This window comes from Trachymyrmex septentrionalis, unplaced genomic scaffold (genome assembly GCF_001594115.1).
Source record: "Trachymyrmex septentrionalis isolate Tsep2-gDNA-1 unplaced genomic scaffold, Tsep1.0 scaffold87, whole genome shotgun sequence".
Lineage (NCBI taxonomy): Eukaryota > Metazoa > Arthropoda > Insecta > Hymenoptera > Formicidae > Trachymyrmex > Trachymyrmex septentrionalis.
Window position 1 is genome coordinate 2,804,028 of NW_017306059.1, and position 17,275 is coordinate 2,821,302.

A 17,275-nucleotide genomic window follows, 5' to 3' on the forward strand; every position below is an offset into this window, starting at 1 on the left:
ACAGACCCAAGTCATGCTCTACATTAAGATGCTAGCGTTCTGTATCGTAGAAAAATCGTAATGGCTCTCTATTTGAGCGAATGACATGTGTCTAGATTTTACTATAATGTAAGAATTTTATTGTAAGCTAATTTTTTATTGTAAGCTCGAACTCCGTCGAAAACTGCTACAAGATTTTCAGAAACGTGCATGAAATGAGCGAAAGTTAGCACATTCGAGTATGAACAATTTAATCCTTTGTCCTTAGATTTTTTTTAAACTTCTAAACGTAAAACATATAAATATAATTAATATAACATATAAATATAATATAATTGTACATTTATTTACATTTAATTACAAATTTATTATTATTTATTTTTCGAAATATATAATAAATAAATAAATAAATATCATAACAATTTATTAAACTTAGAAATATATATATATATATACAAAGTAAAAAAATGTCTAATTTAAAAATTAGTATTATAAGATGAAAAACATATTTAATAAATATACCAAATAATCAATGATAAAATAATAATTTAAAGAACAAAAAATTAATTTGTCATTTGTAATTTCATTAGTAAAGATCACTACTGACAATGTGATTTAAAACTAATGTCACGAAATATAAATTTTTATTTTGAACTTTAGTAAGTATTGATTGATCTAGAATAGTCAAGAAGAGAACAAGCAGCAGCGATAGTGATAACGATAACAACGGCATCGATAACTAATGATCGTAGTAGTTATTAGGTCACTTCGAAGGCTAGTAGAAAACTTGTTTATAGAATGCGTTCAACTACTATAAAGGAGAGAAGTTCTCCGTCTAAAGTATAGATGATTGCATTCGTACGAGAAGATTGTCCATGCGATAATCTTCTATGAGGAAACTTTCGATAAAATACATTTGCTCGAATTAATTCGTGATTTTTCGTCGAAAGTTTCGCCGATTTCCTTTACCTTCGCTACAAATATCTTTTTCACTTATACTTTCTGTTTACTTACGTCGTTTGCTAAGATCATATCTCGAATCTATTTTCTTGTTTTTTTTTTAACATGATTCGTATAAATTATCGTTTATTCGTGAAAAAAATAAATTAAATAAAAATTTAATTGAGTTACAAACTGCACGTTAATCAAAATGTTAATGACTTCGGCGAATGCGTAGTACTATTAAGATCACGATATGAGTGTTGTGTAACACACAATAAATAAAAGATGTAAGATCATATGAGGTTATGCATAATTGATTTTACAGCAAAGTTTGAATTTGTGTCGTTTAATATTTTATGATATTGGATATGCTTCTAGACCGATTACCCGTGAAATGTTTTTTTTCTACGATATATCTGACGTAGCCCTCGCGAAGGCACAATCTCTCGTTTATGAATCTTGCGAGGCGTATCGCTGGCGTTCGAGGCGTTCAGAGATTGATGTAGCAACTATATCGACATAAGATGTGTGAACAGCACAACCGTAATTAAAGTATCCTTTTTCTTCTTTTTTTCGGGCCGATATGCTTTCTTGCTGTGTATTTTCAGTAAAAAATTACTTTCTTCGAATGCTTAGGCGCTCGCGTTTCCGCGATTCCTGCACATCTTTTCGATCAAAAGTCTGCCATTTACGAATTGCAAACGAATCCTCAAAGGAATCGTAATATTTGTTCAAACTATTGATCTTAAAGATCCGACATTAATAGTGAATAAATACAAGTTTTCATTAAAAAAGTTAGAGTTTGATATTTCTTACAGAGAATATCTATATTTATAAAAAGGTAGAATCAACGAAAACATACGTAGAGAAAAATTTACTAATGTAAACGAAATGAAGTTACTAGTGTAAGAACTATGTACGTATATCGTCGTTAAAAATTTCGTTTCAAAGGACTTGCGAAAATAAATTTTCGATTGAACTTTCGTTGACATCCCTTAAACATCTACATCGTTAACACCGAGTTTTAATGATATGGGACAGTAACACTATATTTATCCTTAATCGTATCATTTAAACACATGTACATTTTGATTATCCTTCGTTACAGTTTCCCCGCGGATTGTAATAATATATAGTATATTTATATATAGATATGCATGTGTATACCACGTCCCGGGATCGACGCCGTAATCTTCATGTTATACACATACATCACATCACTTACGTACTGTGTCGTGTGTTCCTCTGTCTGTGCATGCATCACACTCATTGTCAACATAATAATAATAAATTTGTGAACTTCAATCATTTAAGACATGACTCATGGATCATATCGTGAGAATGCTGCCGAATCATTAATTAATTCTGTTACGATATTATCACGTTTATGACCTATCACTAATTACTCGGGCGGGGTAAGCGCAATAATTCTGGACAAACCATTATGTCCCTAATTTCGTCGTGGGACATTGTAGGATTTAAACACTCACATTAACGCGTCCTGAAGATCATCGTAAATCATCCCGAAGCAATAAATTAAGCTCGTGAATGTTTGTTACATATTTCTTTCCACGTCATATCTGCCAATTTTTCTCCGTTGTCTTTTTTATTGCCAATCGAACGGCTCGGGACTGCTTCGTGGAGTCATAATGATCTTCGGGACGCTACGCAAAACGGGACGTCAGTATTACATCTGAGAAACGTCGAAGTCTCTATCAGTCTACGAGCTACAAAAATTGTGCGACTTCTAAACACCGAGTTTGGTTGGTTATTATTCAAGTTGACCGCGAAGTTACTTCCGGGAACTCATCCGCTCGTCTCGCCACCACCTCAAGCTAATTACTCCTTTTTTTTTGTCATCAGCTCGGCCAGCGAGCCTTGAAACGATTGTCTACCATTAAATAGTTAAAGCATTAAGTAATTACGCCGATCGAGGCATTCCAATGAATTCTGTTTTCTACTTTCTTATAGTCGTCATTTTTTTTTGAAACGCTATGTATATACAAAAATTCTAACTCTTATAATTTCAGATTGTAATAATATAGTTTATAATTTGCATTTTATAACGTTAATATAATATTTGTATGAATTAATTACTTTACTTATATGTGAAATGTAATGTAAGAGAAAAAGGATAATATAATTCCGAATTATTTGAACAAAGAAATTGTAATGTACTACATTACTGCAAACTCCTGATCTGCATTCCAAATCAAATATCTACTTTAAATAGAAACGCGAATTCTGAAAGCGCCTCGTCGGCATATAGAAAGATCAAACAGTCTCTATATCCCTGTTGACCCTTAAATATCGATATTTGAATTAGTACGTATGAAATTCGATCGAATCCCTGACTGGATCAACCAGATGAGACCGTCGCCGGCGGCAGATGTCGATCGAGTTTCGCTTCGCACAATCGATATTTGTCAGTATTATATTTGTTTCGGGAAAAATGGACCCTTATATATCATTTCATCAGGATACATGGCTGCTTCCACTTGTTTCTGTAGTTAATTATCGAAAAATAAACTTTCCGTACCTTTCCGTATTCTTTGTTCCATATCCTGCTGCTGCGTGCAACAAGATTTGCGCAGGTACACCTTTATTGCTAAAATCACCGCGAGTGCCGATAAAACACTCGCGAATCTCAAAAGGCGCTAATCGAAGGAACTCGGTTCTCTCGAATCTATTTTCCTTGTCCTGTCTTTTCTTTCTATTCGCCAAAGAAAAAAAAGATGCGACGACGTTGACGCTGACGTCATCCCACAAGCGTAAGTTCAATGAAAGCATTATGTCTTTATAATTTTTAAAGTTGATTGTCTTCTTCAATAATAAGTCCTCTAAAGTTGATTGTCTTCCGGTTATATGGTACGTATGATTATGGATCACTTTCAATTAAGTTCGTCATATACGAACTGTGTTGCTGATTGATGTTCTTTTTAAAAATCATCTTTAATGCATTGCGATAAGCAATCTGAAGTTTCTATTCTTCGCGACATTTGTTTTAAGTTTATATATCTATTAAAAGAAAAAAATAGAATCTTTTATTATAATTTTTGATAAAATATATTTTGACTTTTAAAATATTTTTTTCTTCTATCACACATTTGTATTTACAAATGTTAATAAATAAGCAAACATTTAATCGGTAAATATGCTATTTGTTACTTGTTTGTTTACAGTTTTAGATTAATTAAATAATCATTATAAAATACATTTATCGATTTAATACGAGCCAATTATGAGTGCCGATTAACGGTGCGGTCCACTTGGCGCTATAAATGCTTTGAAGCTTCGGACTGACCAATCGGAAGAAAAAAATTTTACTAATTGACCAATCAAAAAATGCTTCAAGCTTGTAGCATTTAGTGAACCGTAGCCTAAATTAATATTTGTGTAATATAATTTTAATCGATTAAACGAAATAAAAATATTTTTCTATTTCATTACTACACGCTATTGTAAATATAAGTTATAATTGAAAGGTCGCAGCAACACAAAAAGATTGAAACTTTATCGTCGCGAACTTCATTTGCCTTCTGGAACAACGTGAGCCTCGTCGCTACACTCACGGATTTGTAATAATACAGAATACTGTTATCTCACGTAGATCAAGACTGCGTTGAATTCGATCTAGCCAACATTGCCACATAATTAGCCACGATTTCCATCAAGAGATAATCTTGACGACGGGCTCGTCCTCGTCCTTGAGCAAAAGGCTCAATCTGAGGTCGAGCTCGCCAGCCTCGAGGGCCCATTTTTCCCTTAACCATCATGGAGAGTCTGCGTTGTGCGTGCCGAGGGTGTGGATAGGGAAGAGCGGATACCAATCGAAGATGAATTCCTTTGGTGGCAGCAGATCGAGATCCACTTCGGCGCCGCCCAGCCCTTGGTTGCTCTCGAAGGCTTGCTTCTTCTCCCACAGCATCACCAGCAAGTGCCTGCCCTGCAGGGGGTCGCAGCGTCCGTATTTCAGCGTCTGCCGATACTGCGGAGTCTTCGAGTGTCGCACCACACGGGTCTTGCGCTTCTGCAGCCACTTGTCGCCGTCTCGTTCTCGTAAGTACGTCTTCACGTAAGTGTCTATAGATAAAGATAAAAATTTTGCCGAGACTTGGGAAAATGGTCTTAAAATTTAACGCTTTAAGCGTATCTATAAGTAGAAAGAATTTTCTTTTTTTGTAAATTTTTAATAAATGTAGATTGAAAAAACATTCTATTTTTATAATACATAAAAATAGAAAAAAATTAGAAATTTCTGAAAAAGGTAGAAAATGTGTTTTATTATCGTACCGTTATATTAAATTATTATTAAACTTTTTTACTAACTGAAATATAAAAAAAAATCAAGCTAATCATATTTAATTATAAAAAAACTATTTTAACAAAATATTTATAGAAACGTTAATTCTACTGCAGCTTTGACCTTAACAAATTAACGGATATGTAGGTCGTTGCGATTAACCGGCACACTGAACACTGGCTCGGAAATTTGTTTCTAAACGCTAAAGTAATGCATGAATAATCAAGACCGAATACCCGCACGCTGTAAAAGTAACGACTATAGAATTAACGCTTGCGCGAGGATAGATAGCCGGGAGGACCTCAAAGACTAGGTTGCGAGAATTTTATAGCAAACAGGAACGAATAACTCGAATTAACAGCGACAAAGAGAGAAAGTACACTCCAGAAATTACCTGGTTCCTCCTTCTCCTCGGGACAAATATCCCTCGCGCAGATAACTTCGACCTCGAGAGTTCCCTTGCACAGATAGAAACCTAGCTGTACTTCGCCGTTCTGTGCTCCTACAATGTTTACAATCGCAATTAAATGGATGCAAAAGTAAAATTATAATAAGAAGACTTCCAAAATCAAATAAAGATTGATAAATATTCGAGATTTAATGAATCAAAAGTAAATATCTGTTTTTATTAAATAAAAACATATTTCTGAGAAGAAATACGTATACATTTAATTTAGAACTTTTTTCGAGCCACTCAAAATACTGTAAAACTAAAATAAAACGTAAAATTTGCGAGTACAAATAATTTACTCTCGAGGGAGACGTATGAAATTAAAACAAATATTTTACCACTGATTATTTTGAATTCTTTCGGCAGCAACTGTCCGCGACCCAGTTTCAAATCGACGCCATTTTCATTTCTCGCCGACTGACTGCAATAACAAAAGTTACGCCATACAAATTCAATTATGTTTAACTTAATGAAAATCAATGTAGGATGATTTGGTTCCATCCGTTCCTTTATCATTGCATGTATAATATATCTGAATTAAAATATCAACGATATGATGATATAAAGCATAATTGATGAATCGATAATAAATACATAAAAAATATGAATAGAATAGAGTGATTGATCCATTTTAACTTGTTACGAAAGATGGATCGCGTACCTCCATTTCTCGTCTTCGTCGGATTCGCTATTTCGATCGTAAAATCTCTCAGGAATCTCCATAACGCTGTCTTTGCGCTCACCCCGCCCTACAAGTTGAAAAATATCTTCTCACATTATTGATCACATTGGATTGACTGCAAACTGTATGGTATTGCATGAGCAAGCAGAAAACTATTTCTTCAAGATATTATTTATTCATTTTGAATAACAATATTTGTCTAAAAAATTCCCAATAGTTACAATTGACATTTTTAAATTTAAATGATTGTATATTTCCATACAGATTGCAGTTAAGTTATGTCTGAATGAAACAATTTACACCTGCCAATCAGAAGAGTCAATACTACGGGCTTGTATTATGAAAAACTCAGTATTACAACAGATCTTTCAGACAAGCTTCTACTAACAATACGACAATTGCAAAGCATCTTCGGTCGTGTGAATTTCAATATAATTGCAATAATCTACATTCTCTATCATTAACAAATATATTTTAATTTCTTTAAATATTTATTAAAATTTCTCAAACAATGTACAGAAGCTTACAACAACATTGCAGCAATATTGCGACATTCTAATTTGTAGTGACATTGTTACAATATTGCTGCAAGTTTTTGCTGTATGAGTTGCTTTAAGCATCCTATGATTATATGAATATATCTTATGTAAGTGATTCTTTTAAATAAGCAATTGGGATTATATTAGATAATTTTTTTTTATCTTTAATTGATCGTATATAATAATGAAAAGTAATGAAAAGATTATACTTGTGTTTATGTTACTTTTATAATGGAAAATAAATAAAAAATACTACATATATGTATGTATTACTGTCTTAACTAATGTTTTTCATTTCTGATAACCTTTATCATATATAAGATCTTTATTATTTACATTTCTCAGATAGTTTTTATTATAGTATACAAGAATATACAGTGAGAATTTCTATACAAACGATTCAATCAATACCAATGGAATTGCTAACCGAATCGTGAAATTCAACAACCGAAGCTTCCTGAATTAAGTAGATATATGTAATAAATTCCAAACGCGTTCTCTACATAGAAGTAAGATACAAACTTTAGCTCCAAAGTACCAACGATAGCAGGGAGTTTCAACTCTACGAAGAGAGAAGTTCAGTCTCGATAGCTGTAATAAGATAATTAGAAGCTCGAAGAGCTAATATATAGTTCGTTCTCATTCTATTGTTATTTTCTTCTAAAGTTCTCATTATTTTTGCACTTCCTCATTATTTGTTATCATTCTAATTCTGATCATCATTTTAAATATTTTTTTGACAAAGTTATAAATTTATGGATAACTTAATTATTAAACATACAGATTTGTGTGTTTAAAATTATATTTTCAGTCCATTTGTTTTCAGTTTTTCCGATATAAGAAAAAGTAAAAGTTTTTTTAGTTGCTTATAAATGAAGTACTTTTCTATTTATTTCTACAAAGCATTATTGTTTGTCTCAAATTTTTATATCTTTTATTTTTAATTTTTATAAAAGAATATTAAAAATTGTTTGTCAAAGAATTCAATAAAAATGCTATTTTATTTAAGTTTTATTTGTATTAATTAATCAATTAAAGTATCAATTAATATTATGATTTCATATAAATATTGCTAAAATATTTTTGTACCTAGATATATAACGTTCCTTATTGTACAATATATTATATATTTTTAGGTGTCATGAAGTAGAACATCTTAAATATACATAGATAAGATGCATAGATAAGAATAGTCATAAACAAAATAATTAAAAGATAAAAGTAAAAAAGACAATTTCAGAATTAGTAGACGTAGTATAAAAATAGAATCAATAAAAATATATCGTATAGTCAGTACAGAGACAGTTCGTTAAATAGACTATTTATCTTAATAAAAAGGCAATTCGTCAGATGTTCGTGTCAACATAGTGCTAAAGACGTGCGACAATATAACGATGGCATTCAAAATCTCTTACCTAAGATCATGATTGTAGGTAGCAACAGTGGTAGCAGTATAAGTGGCTAGCGTTCAAATGATCTATAAATGCTAATAGTGTGCTCAAGCAAATACATATTCTAAAGCGCAACTTGCTTTAATTGCAAGAAAATTTAGGAGAGAGAAGCAAAAAGGAATTCGTGAAGACTTGTAGTAAGGAACGGAATGTGGATATTTTGTTTGTTACTCACCTGTTCGCAGATGATTCGAAAAATTGCTCTATTTTAATGTATTATTAAATAAATAAATAAATAAATAATGTTTGCGTGAACAAACGTGTATGAATGTATTCATGTTCAGGTGCTCCTTTATCAATTGTGAATTTATTTATCTGTTCATCAGTTGTGAAAGTTAATATGTGTGAAATTGTTAATATTAGAATAACTAAAGATGCAAAGTTAATGTGCACGTGTATTTCTAAATTATTAGAACATATAAAATTATAATATTGCTGGTTAAACATAATTTGCTATTCAAGATATCTTGATATTTAACAAAGTGTCGAATGAAATAATAAAGATAATTTTAGAGAAAATGTTGTATATATTATTTTTAAGTAGTTGTCTCTTGATAAAAATGACAAAAGATATAATCTTAAAAAAAGAAAGAAAAAGGGATAAAATGATTAGAAGATGGTAAGGAATTAATGCTCTAACTTTTGACGTTTAGAATGATTACATAGACTAATAAATGAAAGCAGAAGATGAAATGGAGTACGATTAACGCAAGCAGGAAATTAATAGTATGTCCGAGAAGTTGCAAACTAATAATAGTATTATAATGAATCTTGTTTTAAAAAATTATATCACGATTGGGGGGGAGTTACGAATTACACGTGCAAACAGAAAAGAACATATTTGACAGGTAAAATTTACCGACATATCTCTTCCTTGTCTCATGATAAATGATGTTATGTGCGTCTTTGAAAAATATAATGTAGTGTGTATCGAGGGAAGACAAATTAATGGCACGTGCGCGCAAAGAGAGAGAGAAAAAAATAGAAGTGCAAAAATAAAGAAGCAAAACGCGAGAGATATTAGAACGGTATTCTCTATTCAATAATGTATAATGATACGTACATATATAATGATAATTCTTTCAAAATCTTTTTTCACGAAATGTTTTGTTTACCTCTTTATTTAATAAGAACTACGAAGCAAAGAACAAAATAAAATAATAAAAAAAATTAAAAGATTATAGGAAAAAATATTCAGAACAGTATAATAGCGATAGATAAATTGTTATTTATATAATGGATATAAAAATATATTTGTTTTTTTTATATATATAAATTTTACTTCAAAATTTTTTCTGTTATATAATTGGTTACTTGAATATTTATAAAGAAGTTATAGGAAATGTAAAACACTGTGAAATAAAATATTCATTATATACATTTAAAAAAATTTGTGTTAGAAACGCTCCACTCAAAGCTTTGTTAAAATTTTGTGTAGAATTTTTAATATCCGAGTATTAATTTAACACAATGTGATTATGTTATTTGAATATTTTATATTAAATATTAATAACATTTTTTTGTTAAAACAATACAATTTATATATTATATAAGTAAACAAATAACATAAAAATAATGTTTTTTTTTTTAATATAAATTTTAAGATAAACAAATAAAATGTGTTAACATATTATAAATATTAATTTTAATGAAGAAATATAATAGTTTATAAATTATGCCAGTGATATGTTTTTTATGTTAATTTTTTACATAATATAATATTTGTGTCACCTTCTAACATATTTATTTTATATTAAAATTGACACAAAAATTTTAGTGGACCGTTTAATACATGTGAGATGTGTTAAATTTAACATTCGAAGGTACACAAATTTTTCAACTGTGTACCTTTGAATAAAAAGCGTGATATCATTAATGAAATTAATGTTTTGCAATAGAATTATTTATTCCTTTTATTAAAATTGCGTAAAATATACCATTATAAAAAAAAATTAAGTGTTTGTTAAATTTTTATCCGAGAATCAATCAGACTTGGGATTTTCAAATCGAAATTCTATTTCTACTCTGTTTCTACTTCCTATTTCGTCTATTTTGAACGTTCAAACTAATGGATATTCTAATATCAACAGTTTCGCTATATCTATCGTCAAATCTATTCCGTTCTTATACTCTCTTTAATGCAAAACAAATACTACGATACCGTTTGTTAAAAGGGGTGAATTAAAGGGACAAAAATTGGAAGCGAGATTCTGCTTAAAGTACAGATAAATAGAGAGTGATAGAAGAAAAGAGCGATAGTAGACAGTGAGCGATAGAGAAAGAGTGTGTCTTACCGGAAGCCCATAACGTTGGTTGACAGTGCCTTGCGATTATTTATCGAGGTGGTGTGGAGTGCGGCAATGGGAAGGAGGCCGAATTACCGGTCCTCGGAGACACAGGCTCGCACTGCCACACAGTAACTGTTGGGACTACGCACTCTGTTGTCGTTGTTGGTGGTCGATGGTGGTCGATTGGTTGGTTGGTTGGTTGGTTGATTGGTTGGTTGGTTGATTGGTTGGTTGATTGGTTGGTTGGTTGGTCGTGCGTGCGTGGCCCACGATTTGTCGTCGATAATCGGGGTCGTGACGATGGCCGATGGCGTTTCGACCGAGCGAACCGAGTGTTTCGCGATTCGAGTCGAGTACGAAGAGCATTCAGAGTTTTCGGCATTGGCGGACGGTGCCGACCGAGAAAGGATATCAAGATAATCAACAATACATTGAAGCGTCAAGTTCAAAGTGCACGTTGCGCTCGAGGCACATACGTGAATGAAGATGCACACAGATGTCAACAGGAAGACGAAAGGCGAGAAATTGATTAGGTAATTGCGATTCTTTTGATAACTTTCGGGGCGCGCTTAATGATTCGAATACTCAATGCAGCGACTTACTATCAATACAGGTGGACGCCACATAGTTCGACAGGTTCGACTGTAGTTTTGAGTCAAAGCGAGGAAACTGAGTAGGCAGGGATAATTGTGAGGAGCACTTTGCGTTAAAACTCATTATTTTCATACGTGCTCCAGAAACATCAGCCAGCTTTTTTCTCATGCATAATTCGCAGCCTACTTCCTCGCAAATCTACTGTCTTCTTCCATCAAATAAAAATGGCGTAATTTCCTGTCGGACTAGTTAGATCTATATCGCGGAAAAATGTCATCGGCTTTATCAATTCTGTTAGTGTGCAAATTAGAAAATAAACTTCTTTTCATATGTTTAAGAATTAATATACATTTTAGCGAAATGGAATGTACTATAAAATGACCAACTCTTTTAGAAGAGAAAGAGGAATATTTTTCAAAAATTTAATATTAATTATCGTAATTAAAATTTAATAGGTAAATATTTTTTTACCAATTGTTAATGAAACACCTAAACAATATTATACTATATTTGTAACTAATAATATCTAATATATAACATCCCCTGAGATTATAATAAAAATTACAATCAAGTTACGAGATCACATTATTTTTTAACATTGTACTTTTCTACTGAATGTATTTTATAAATAATCTGGATTTCGAAATTGAAAAAATTATAAAATTCTTCACACGTTAATTAAAAATTATATTTTGTACTTATTATTTTTACTCATTATTTTCCCTTATTATTTCACACTTATTATTTTTACATTTAAAAGACAATTCATAACCATCTTTGGGTGCAATCGAGTTGCCGCTACGAATGCTTCGAAGCATTTTTTGATTGGTTAATTAGTAAAATTTTTTCTTCCGATTAGTCAATCAAAACCTTTTAACTCGGGATAAAAGAGTTACAATTTGGGATAGTCCCTCTTAATTTTGGATGGTTAATTATCTTATAGTATATTGCTTAGTATAATATCGCAATGATTATGAAAATAAGATTACATTCATTACACCAATATACAAAAAGCACCGATTATAATATTGCCACTTGCAAACGTTACTATTTCGATCATTATTTGTTTGAATGCTAAACAATTTTTGACTATTAAGAAATATAAAATGTAAAGCTATCAAAAAACTAAATTATTAAATAACATATTATCATCGCGCAACCGATTTCGTACGTTTAATACTTGCCAGAAGCCGCCAGCTAAAGCGACCATTAAGCCTGAAAGACGAAGAAACGATAATCTTGCTGAACGATGACAGCAACGCTTATGGCACACTTGGTGTCAATGCGGCAAATAATATTTGGAGGAATGAATGAGAGGCTAAACAGCGTAAGAACAGACAGAGATAGAAAGAAAGAGAGCAACAGAGAGCGGAAGGTCGCGGCGCGTAAAGTCACACACGTGCGTGCAACGGCACAGAAGCACAATAGCGAATTATGTCATCCACTATTGTGGTCACATTGACGACGGCAGTGGCGGCGATGATATTGTTTCTCGCTTCGTAAAAGCCTGAGGCACAACGGGAGCAGGGATTCGAATCATTACTGTGAGGCTGTGAGACGATACGAGAGCAATCAGCAACAGGCAACAGCGGCGCGCAACAGCGATCGCAAATACAGATGAGCAGAGAGTACGGGTCATGTTATCTTTTGCTGGTTTTGATGGAGTACATCGACCTCTTCATGGAACGTAAGCAGAGCGAGAGACAGACACAAAGGCGAAATGAACGTGGTGGTTTTATGCTCGGTAGAACCACATTAATTCGAGCATTTCCGTCGACCGAGACGATGACTCCTCAAAAAGCGGAGGATGATTGACGAGCGAAGCTTGAATTAAATTTCGCAGATTCAAGCGGAAATATGTTGCACGATGGATTTGTTTAAGCTACACGATGGACTCACGGCAGTGATTGAGGCGGTATTCTTTTTTGATTCTTGCTTAATTCCATTTCGACGTCGACGAATCAATTCCGCGCAGCTCGATGATCCTCTATGACGTCTTTTGGCGAAAGCTTGATGGAGATATTCAGTTCAATCCAGGAAGTAAACGCTGAATCAAACATCGAGCGTATGAACGATGAGATAAGCAACGAGGCACAATTGAGGATGTAAAACGAAAGACGAGTGTCAAAGGCGGTCATCGTCATGGTCGACATTAGATATGAAAATCTATAATAAAAGTCGATCGTATTCCGAAGTCTCATCAAAATCCTTTCCAGGTCGGGCTATTCCCGCTTTGATCTGTCCGATTTAGTTTCCATAAATTCGGACAAAAATAGTTTTTGACAAACGAGAAATTCCTCTGCATATCAAGATCGTTCGCTCGGTCAAACCGCGCGGGATCGATACGTGATAGTGCGAAACAAATAAATAATAATTGCATCGACATTCGAATATAAAAATGTTGAAAAATTAGAAAGAAGAGTTTCTATAATTCTACAAAAGAGTCATACGATATGGCTAAACAGAAATGTAAGATAAGGGCTACACTGAATGATTCGGAATGTGATTACTAAATTAAATTTTATAAAAAAAATTACAGAATATTGATTAATTTTATAGTATGTAAATTTCAAAAAATTTAAAAATTTAAAAAGTTTCTCTTTACTATAGTACTAAAGTTATGTAAGAAAATAATTATTGTGAAAGTGTCCTACTTTCTTTATGTCACAAATACTATAAATGCAAGAGTAAAAATAAGAAATGTTTTCAGAATTTTATCAAAGGATTTTTATTTCAAAGGTTTTGTCAAGTTATTGTATGAGTTAAAAGATTTACATTTAAATAAAATCTTTTCTTAATGAAAAATGTAAAAAATATGATGTTTAATTTTTAATCAACATTTCTACTATTTAATGAAAATTTCTAAATTTTTTTTTAGAAATTTATCTTTTGCTTTACAATTAATATGGAGATAAGAATATTTTTTAGAAAATATGATAAATAAGTATGTGAAATTTGATTTTTAAAAATTGAAGATAAAATGTGTGGGAAGGAAAACCAACATTAATAGAGAAAAAGAGACAGGCAGGTGACTTTTGTAATGCACACACTTAACGAGTATGGTCAGACAATCACATGTGAGGTGCATGAACACCCAGACACAATGTACACGCACACTCGCACACTTACATACATCAGAATGCACAACTATGATATGATATACGTTTATTAATGAGTCCCGTAATCTAATCAGACGGCGATGGTGATGATAATGGTTACCATCGAGATGTTAAACAACAATAACGGTGACAAAATAGAGAAAGACAGAAAAAGAGAAAAAGTGTATCGTAAAATGCAGTAAAAATGGTTGTGGGGGTGAGACGAATGGAAAGGTACAAAAGGCAAACAAACAGACGGACGACGGACGAACGAACGAGCGAAATGATGGCCAAAAGAAGCAAGGAAAACATTTATACTCACGGCTGCCGCGTCTCTTATCACTGGAGAGGCTCATGGTCCTGCTGAGCTCACCTCCCTTAGTTGCCTTCAACGCTCGCAGACCTTCCAGGATCTCCTCGGGATCCCTCATCGGTCTGGTAAACGAACTTCGCCGCCGATCACGATTATAGTGCACTATAGCAGGCATATCGGCTTCACCCATACTTCCACCTGGGATAAATTTAAGTAATAGGAATTATATAATAGATACTAGATAGAATTATAAAAATCATATACATTAATGATACTAAAAACTGATGACAATCTTTTGTCTGTGCTTTGCGAAACAAAATTTAACTTTAACGTAGATATTTCACTCTAAAAATTTACAACTGTTAATAATTATTAATTAAATTGTAAATTGTTACATGTCTTATATTATCATATCTTATAATTTTTATTAAAACAAAAAAATGCTATGTCATTCTCTATGATAACCTGTTTTTTTAATGTTTCTTTGATGCTTGCTATTTTTTGCTGCGCGATGCATCGATTTTTGTTGTTTACAACGTTTACATGGACATTTTCTAGCTGAAGTGACGTAATCGAATAGCGATAATCGAGGAAGCTGTTACTTAAGCGTGCCAAGTGCTTCCAAGCAGCACTCGAGGCTACCCAACAATAGCATCACAGATAGTCCCACTTTATCGTTATCATCTTTGAAAAAGAAGAGAAGAGTGAATTTACTTGTGGAGATGGCTAGCTTGCAACGAAAAGCGGAACACGGTTTATTGGGTCGAGTATCCGAATGGTATTGAAAATTCTGACAAGAAATTCTTTCAGAATTTGTATTTCCGAAGTTCTAACGTTCTATTTTCCCGTTTTCCTTTATCCGTTGAATGGACAAACTGTAAACACCTAAGAAAATTAAATAAAATCTACAATTATTTATCAATTATAAAAGTTTATTTAAAAGAGACACTCCTGTTATTTGACTTTAAATTACAATAATTAACATTCGTATATTACTAATATAAACTGTATAATTTTAAACAAAAAGCAAAACCTTTGCTATTTGGAGCATTTGTTTTACCCATCGTCACACGAGGCAATACCGAGTTAGTATTTGTTTTTGTTTAAAATTATATTATTATTGATTATATATATTGATATTACGTAAATTAAGTATTGCATACTTTAAAGCGCTAAAAAATATCTCATGAATAAACACTTCTATAATTGATAAATAATTGTCGGCTTTATTTAACTTTTGTCATATTGACAATTTCTTTCCTACTCCCTCCTACATCAAAAACATGTAACTATATTTATTTTAAACGTATGCGTTCTATGATCGTGTATTATGGTGTGGCAATAAACATATATCAGACTATCACTGGATATGAGAAGTGAGTTATCAATATGCTGCAATAATATTGTTTACCTTGTGCTCGCAATTTTCCCATTCTCCCTTATTAAATGCGTCATTTGGCAAATGCGTTTCGAAATTGTTTGTAACGCCAATTTAGAGGTACATCAAAAACGCTACATCAGAATGATTTACTACCAAATATTATTACTACCAGTGATTTAAATTTCAAATTTATAATAAAAAATATTAGTGTAATATCCTCTATTATATCTCTTATGTTTGATATAATAGTTACATATTAATAGTTATTAATTATATAAAGTAAAATTAAAAATTAAAATTTTCTTAAGTTTCTTGATGTAAAAATTTAATACAAATTTAATATCATTTCTTCATAATTAAAATTTTATCCTTCCGACTACTATAATATTAAATACGCTCGCCTCGAATTATAAGCCTCATATTAATTTCTCTCAGTCAAAAGACAATCGAAATTACTTGAGGGAGATCTTCTTACTAACGCAACGTTACGTTCCTACTAGCAATTTCTTCGAAAAAGAAATTGGAAACCGTGCCGAATCTTTTCGTGACACTCACGTTTACTATCGGTGCCGCCCTGACTTTGGAAGCTGCTTCTGCGGCTACCCGGCAGGGATCTGCTATAATCCCGGTTGAGCTCGTAGGGCTCAACCTCGAGTTGCTCGGACTGGCTGGAACCGCGTCTGGAATTGGCGTGCCAAGCATGGTCTGGATGCAGGAAGCAGAACTCCGGGCTACCGCTATCACTCTGCGTATCATCGCTGTAGCTGCGATCCCGCAGCTCTTTCCTAAACAGTCTCTGGGCGACCTCCATTGATACTGAGCCGCGCGGAGAGCAATACGGCGATTTGCCACTTCGAAGCCCACGTGGATCTTCCAATCGATACCTGACATTTTATAGCGAAACTTCGACATGTAATATGAACGTTAACGAATACACATGAAGTGATACCGGAACGTTAATTATTTGCAATTGTTATTAATCATTAATTTGATTAGCATTTCAAATAGAACAAAAATTATCATAACACCAAAATAACATCAAAATGGATACAAAAAGTCATTTTTCAATCAGTAATAATTCATTTTATGTGACTTGTTCTGCTTGAAATACAACTCGCGACGTCAATTATGGATCTTTCTAAATATTTATTATTCTAATATATTTATTATTTATGAAAAATAAATATTTTGCACATTAATATTTGACATATTTATAATGCAATTGATAATAATTAAAAATTATTTTTTAAAATA

The 17,275-nt window shown here is 32.4% G+C and overlaps 1 protein-coding gene across 3 annotated transcripts in view; it reads right to left on the minus strand.

Annotated features, from left to right (window-relative positions):
- Positions 1 to 4,386: 4,386 nt before the first annotated feature.
- The window catches only part of LOC108755440 (regulating synaptic membrane exocytosis protein 2), a 167,328-nt gene continuing 154,439 nt past the window's right edge, over positions 4,387 to 17,275 (minus strand). For all 3 annotated transcript variants that reach the window (XM_018498441.1, XM_018498440.1, XM_018498442.1), the window contains 6 exons: positions 16,577 to 16,905; positions 14,650 to 14,838; positions 6,337 to 6,424; positions 6,014 to 6,096; positions 5,619 to 5,726; positions 4,387 to 5,004 (listed from right to left, as the gene is read on the minus strand). In XM_018498441.1, coding sequence (XP_018353943.1) covers positions 4,694 to 5,004; positions 5,619 to 5,726; positions 6,014 to 6,096; positions 6,337 to 6,424; positions 14,650 to 14,838; positions 16,577 to 16,905 — 1,108 coding nt within the window. In that variant the 3' untranslated portion in view covers positions 4,387 to 4,693. The remainder of the gene's footprint in view (positions 5,005 to 5,618; positions 5,727 to 6,013; positions 6,097 to 6,336; positions 6,425 to 14,649; positions 14,839 to 16,576; positions 16,906 to 17,275) is intronic.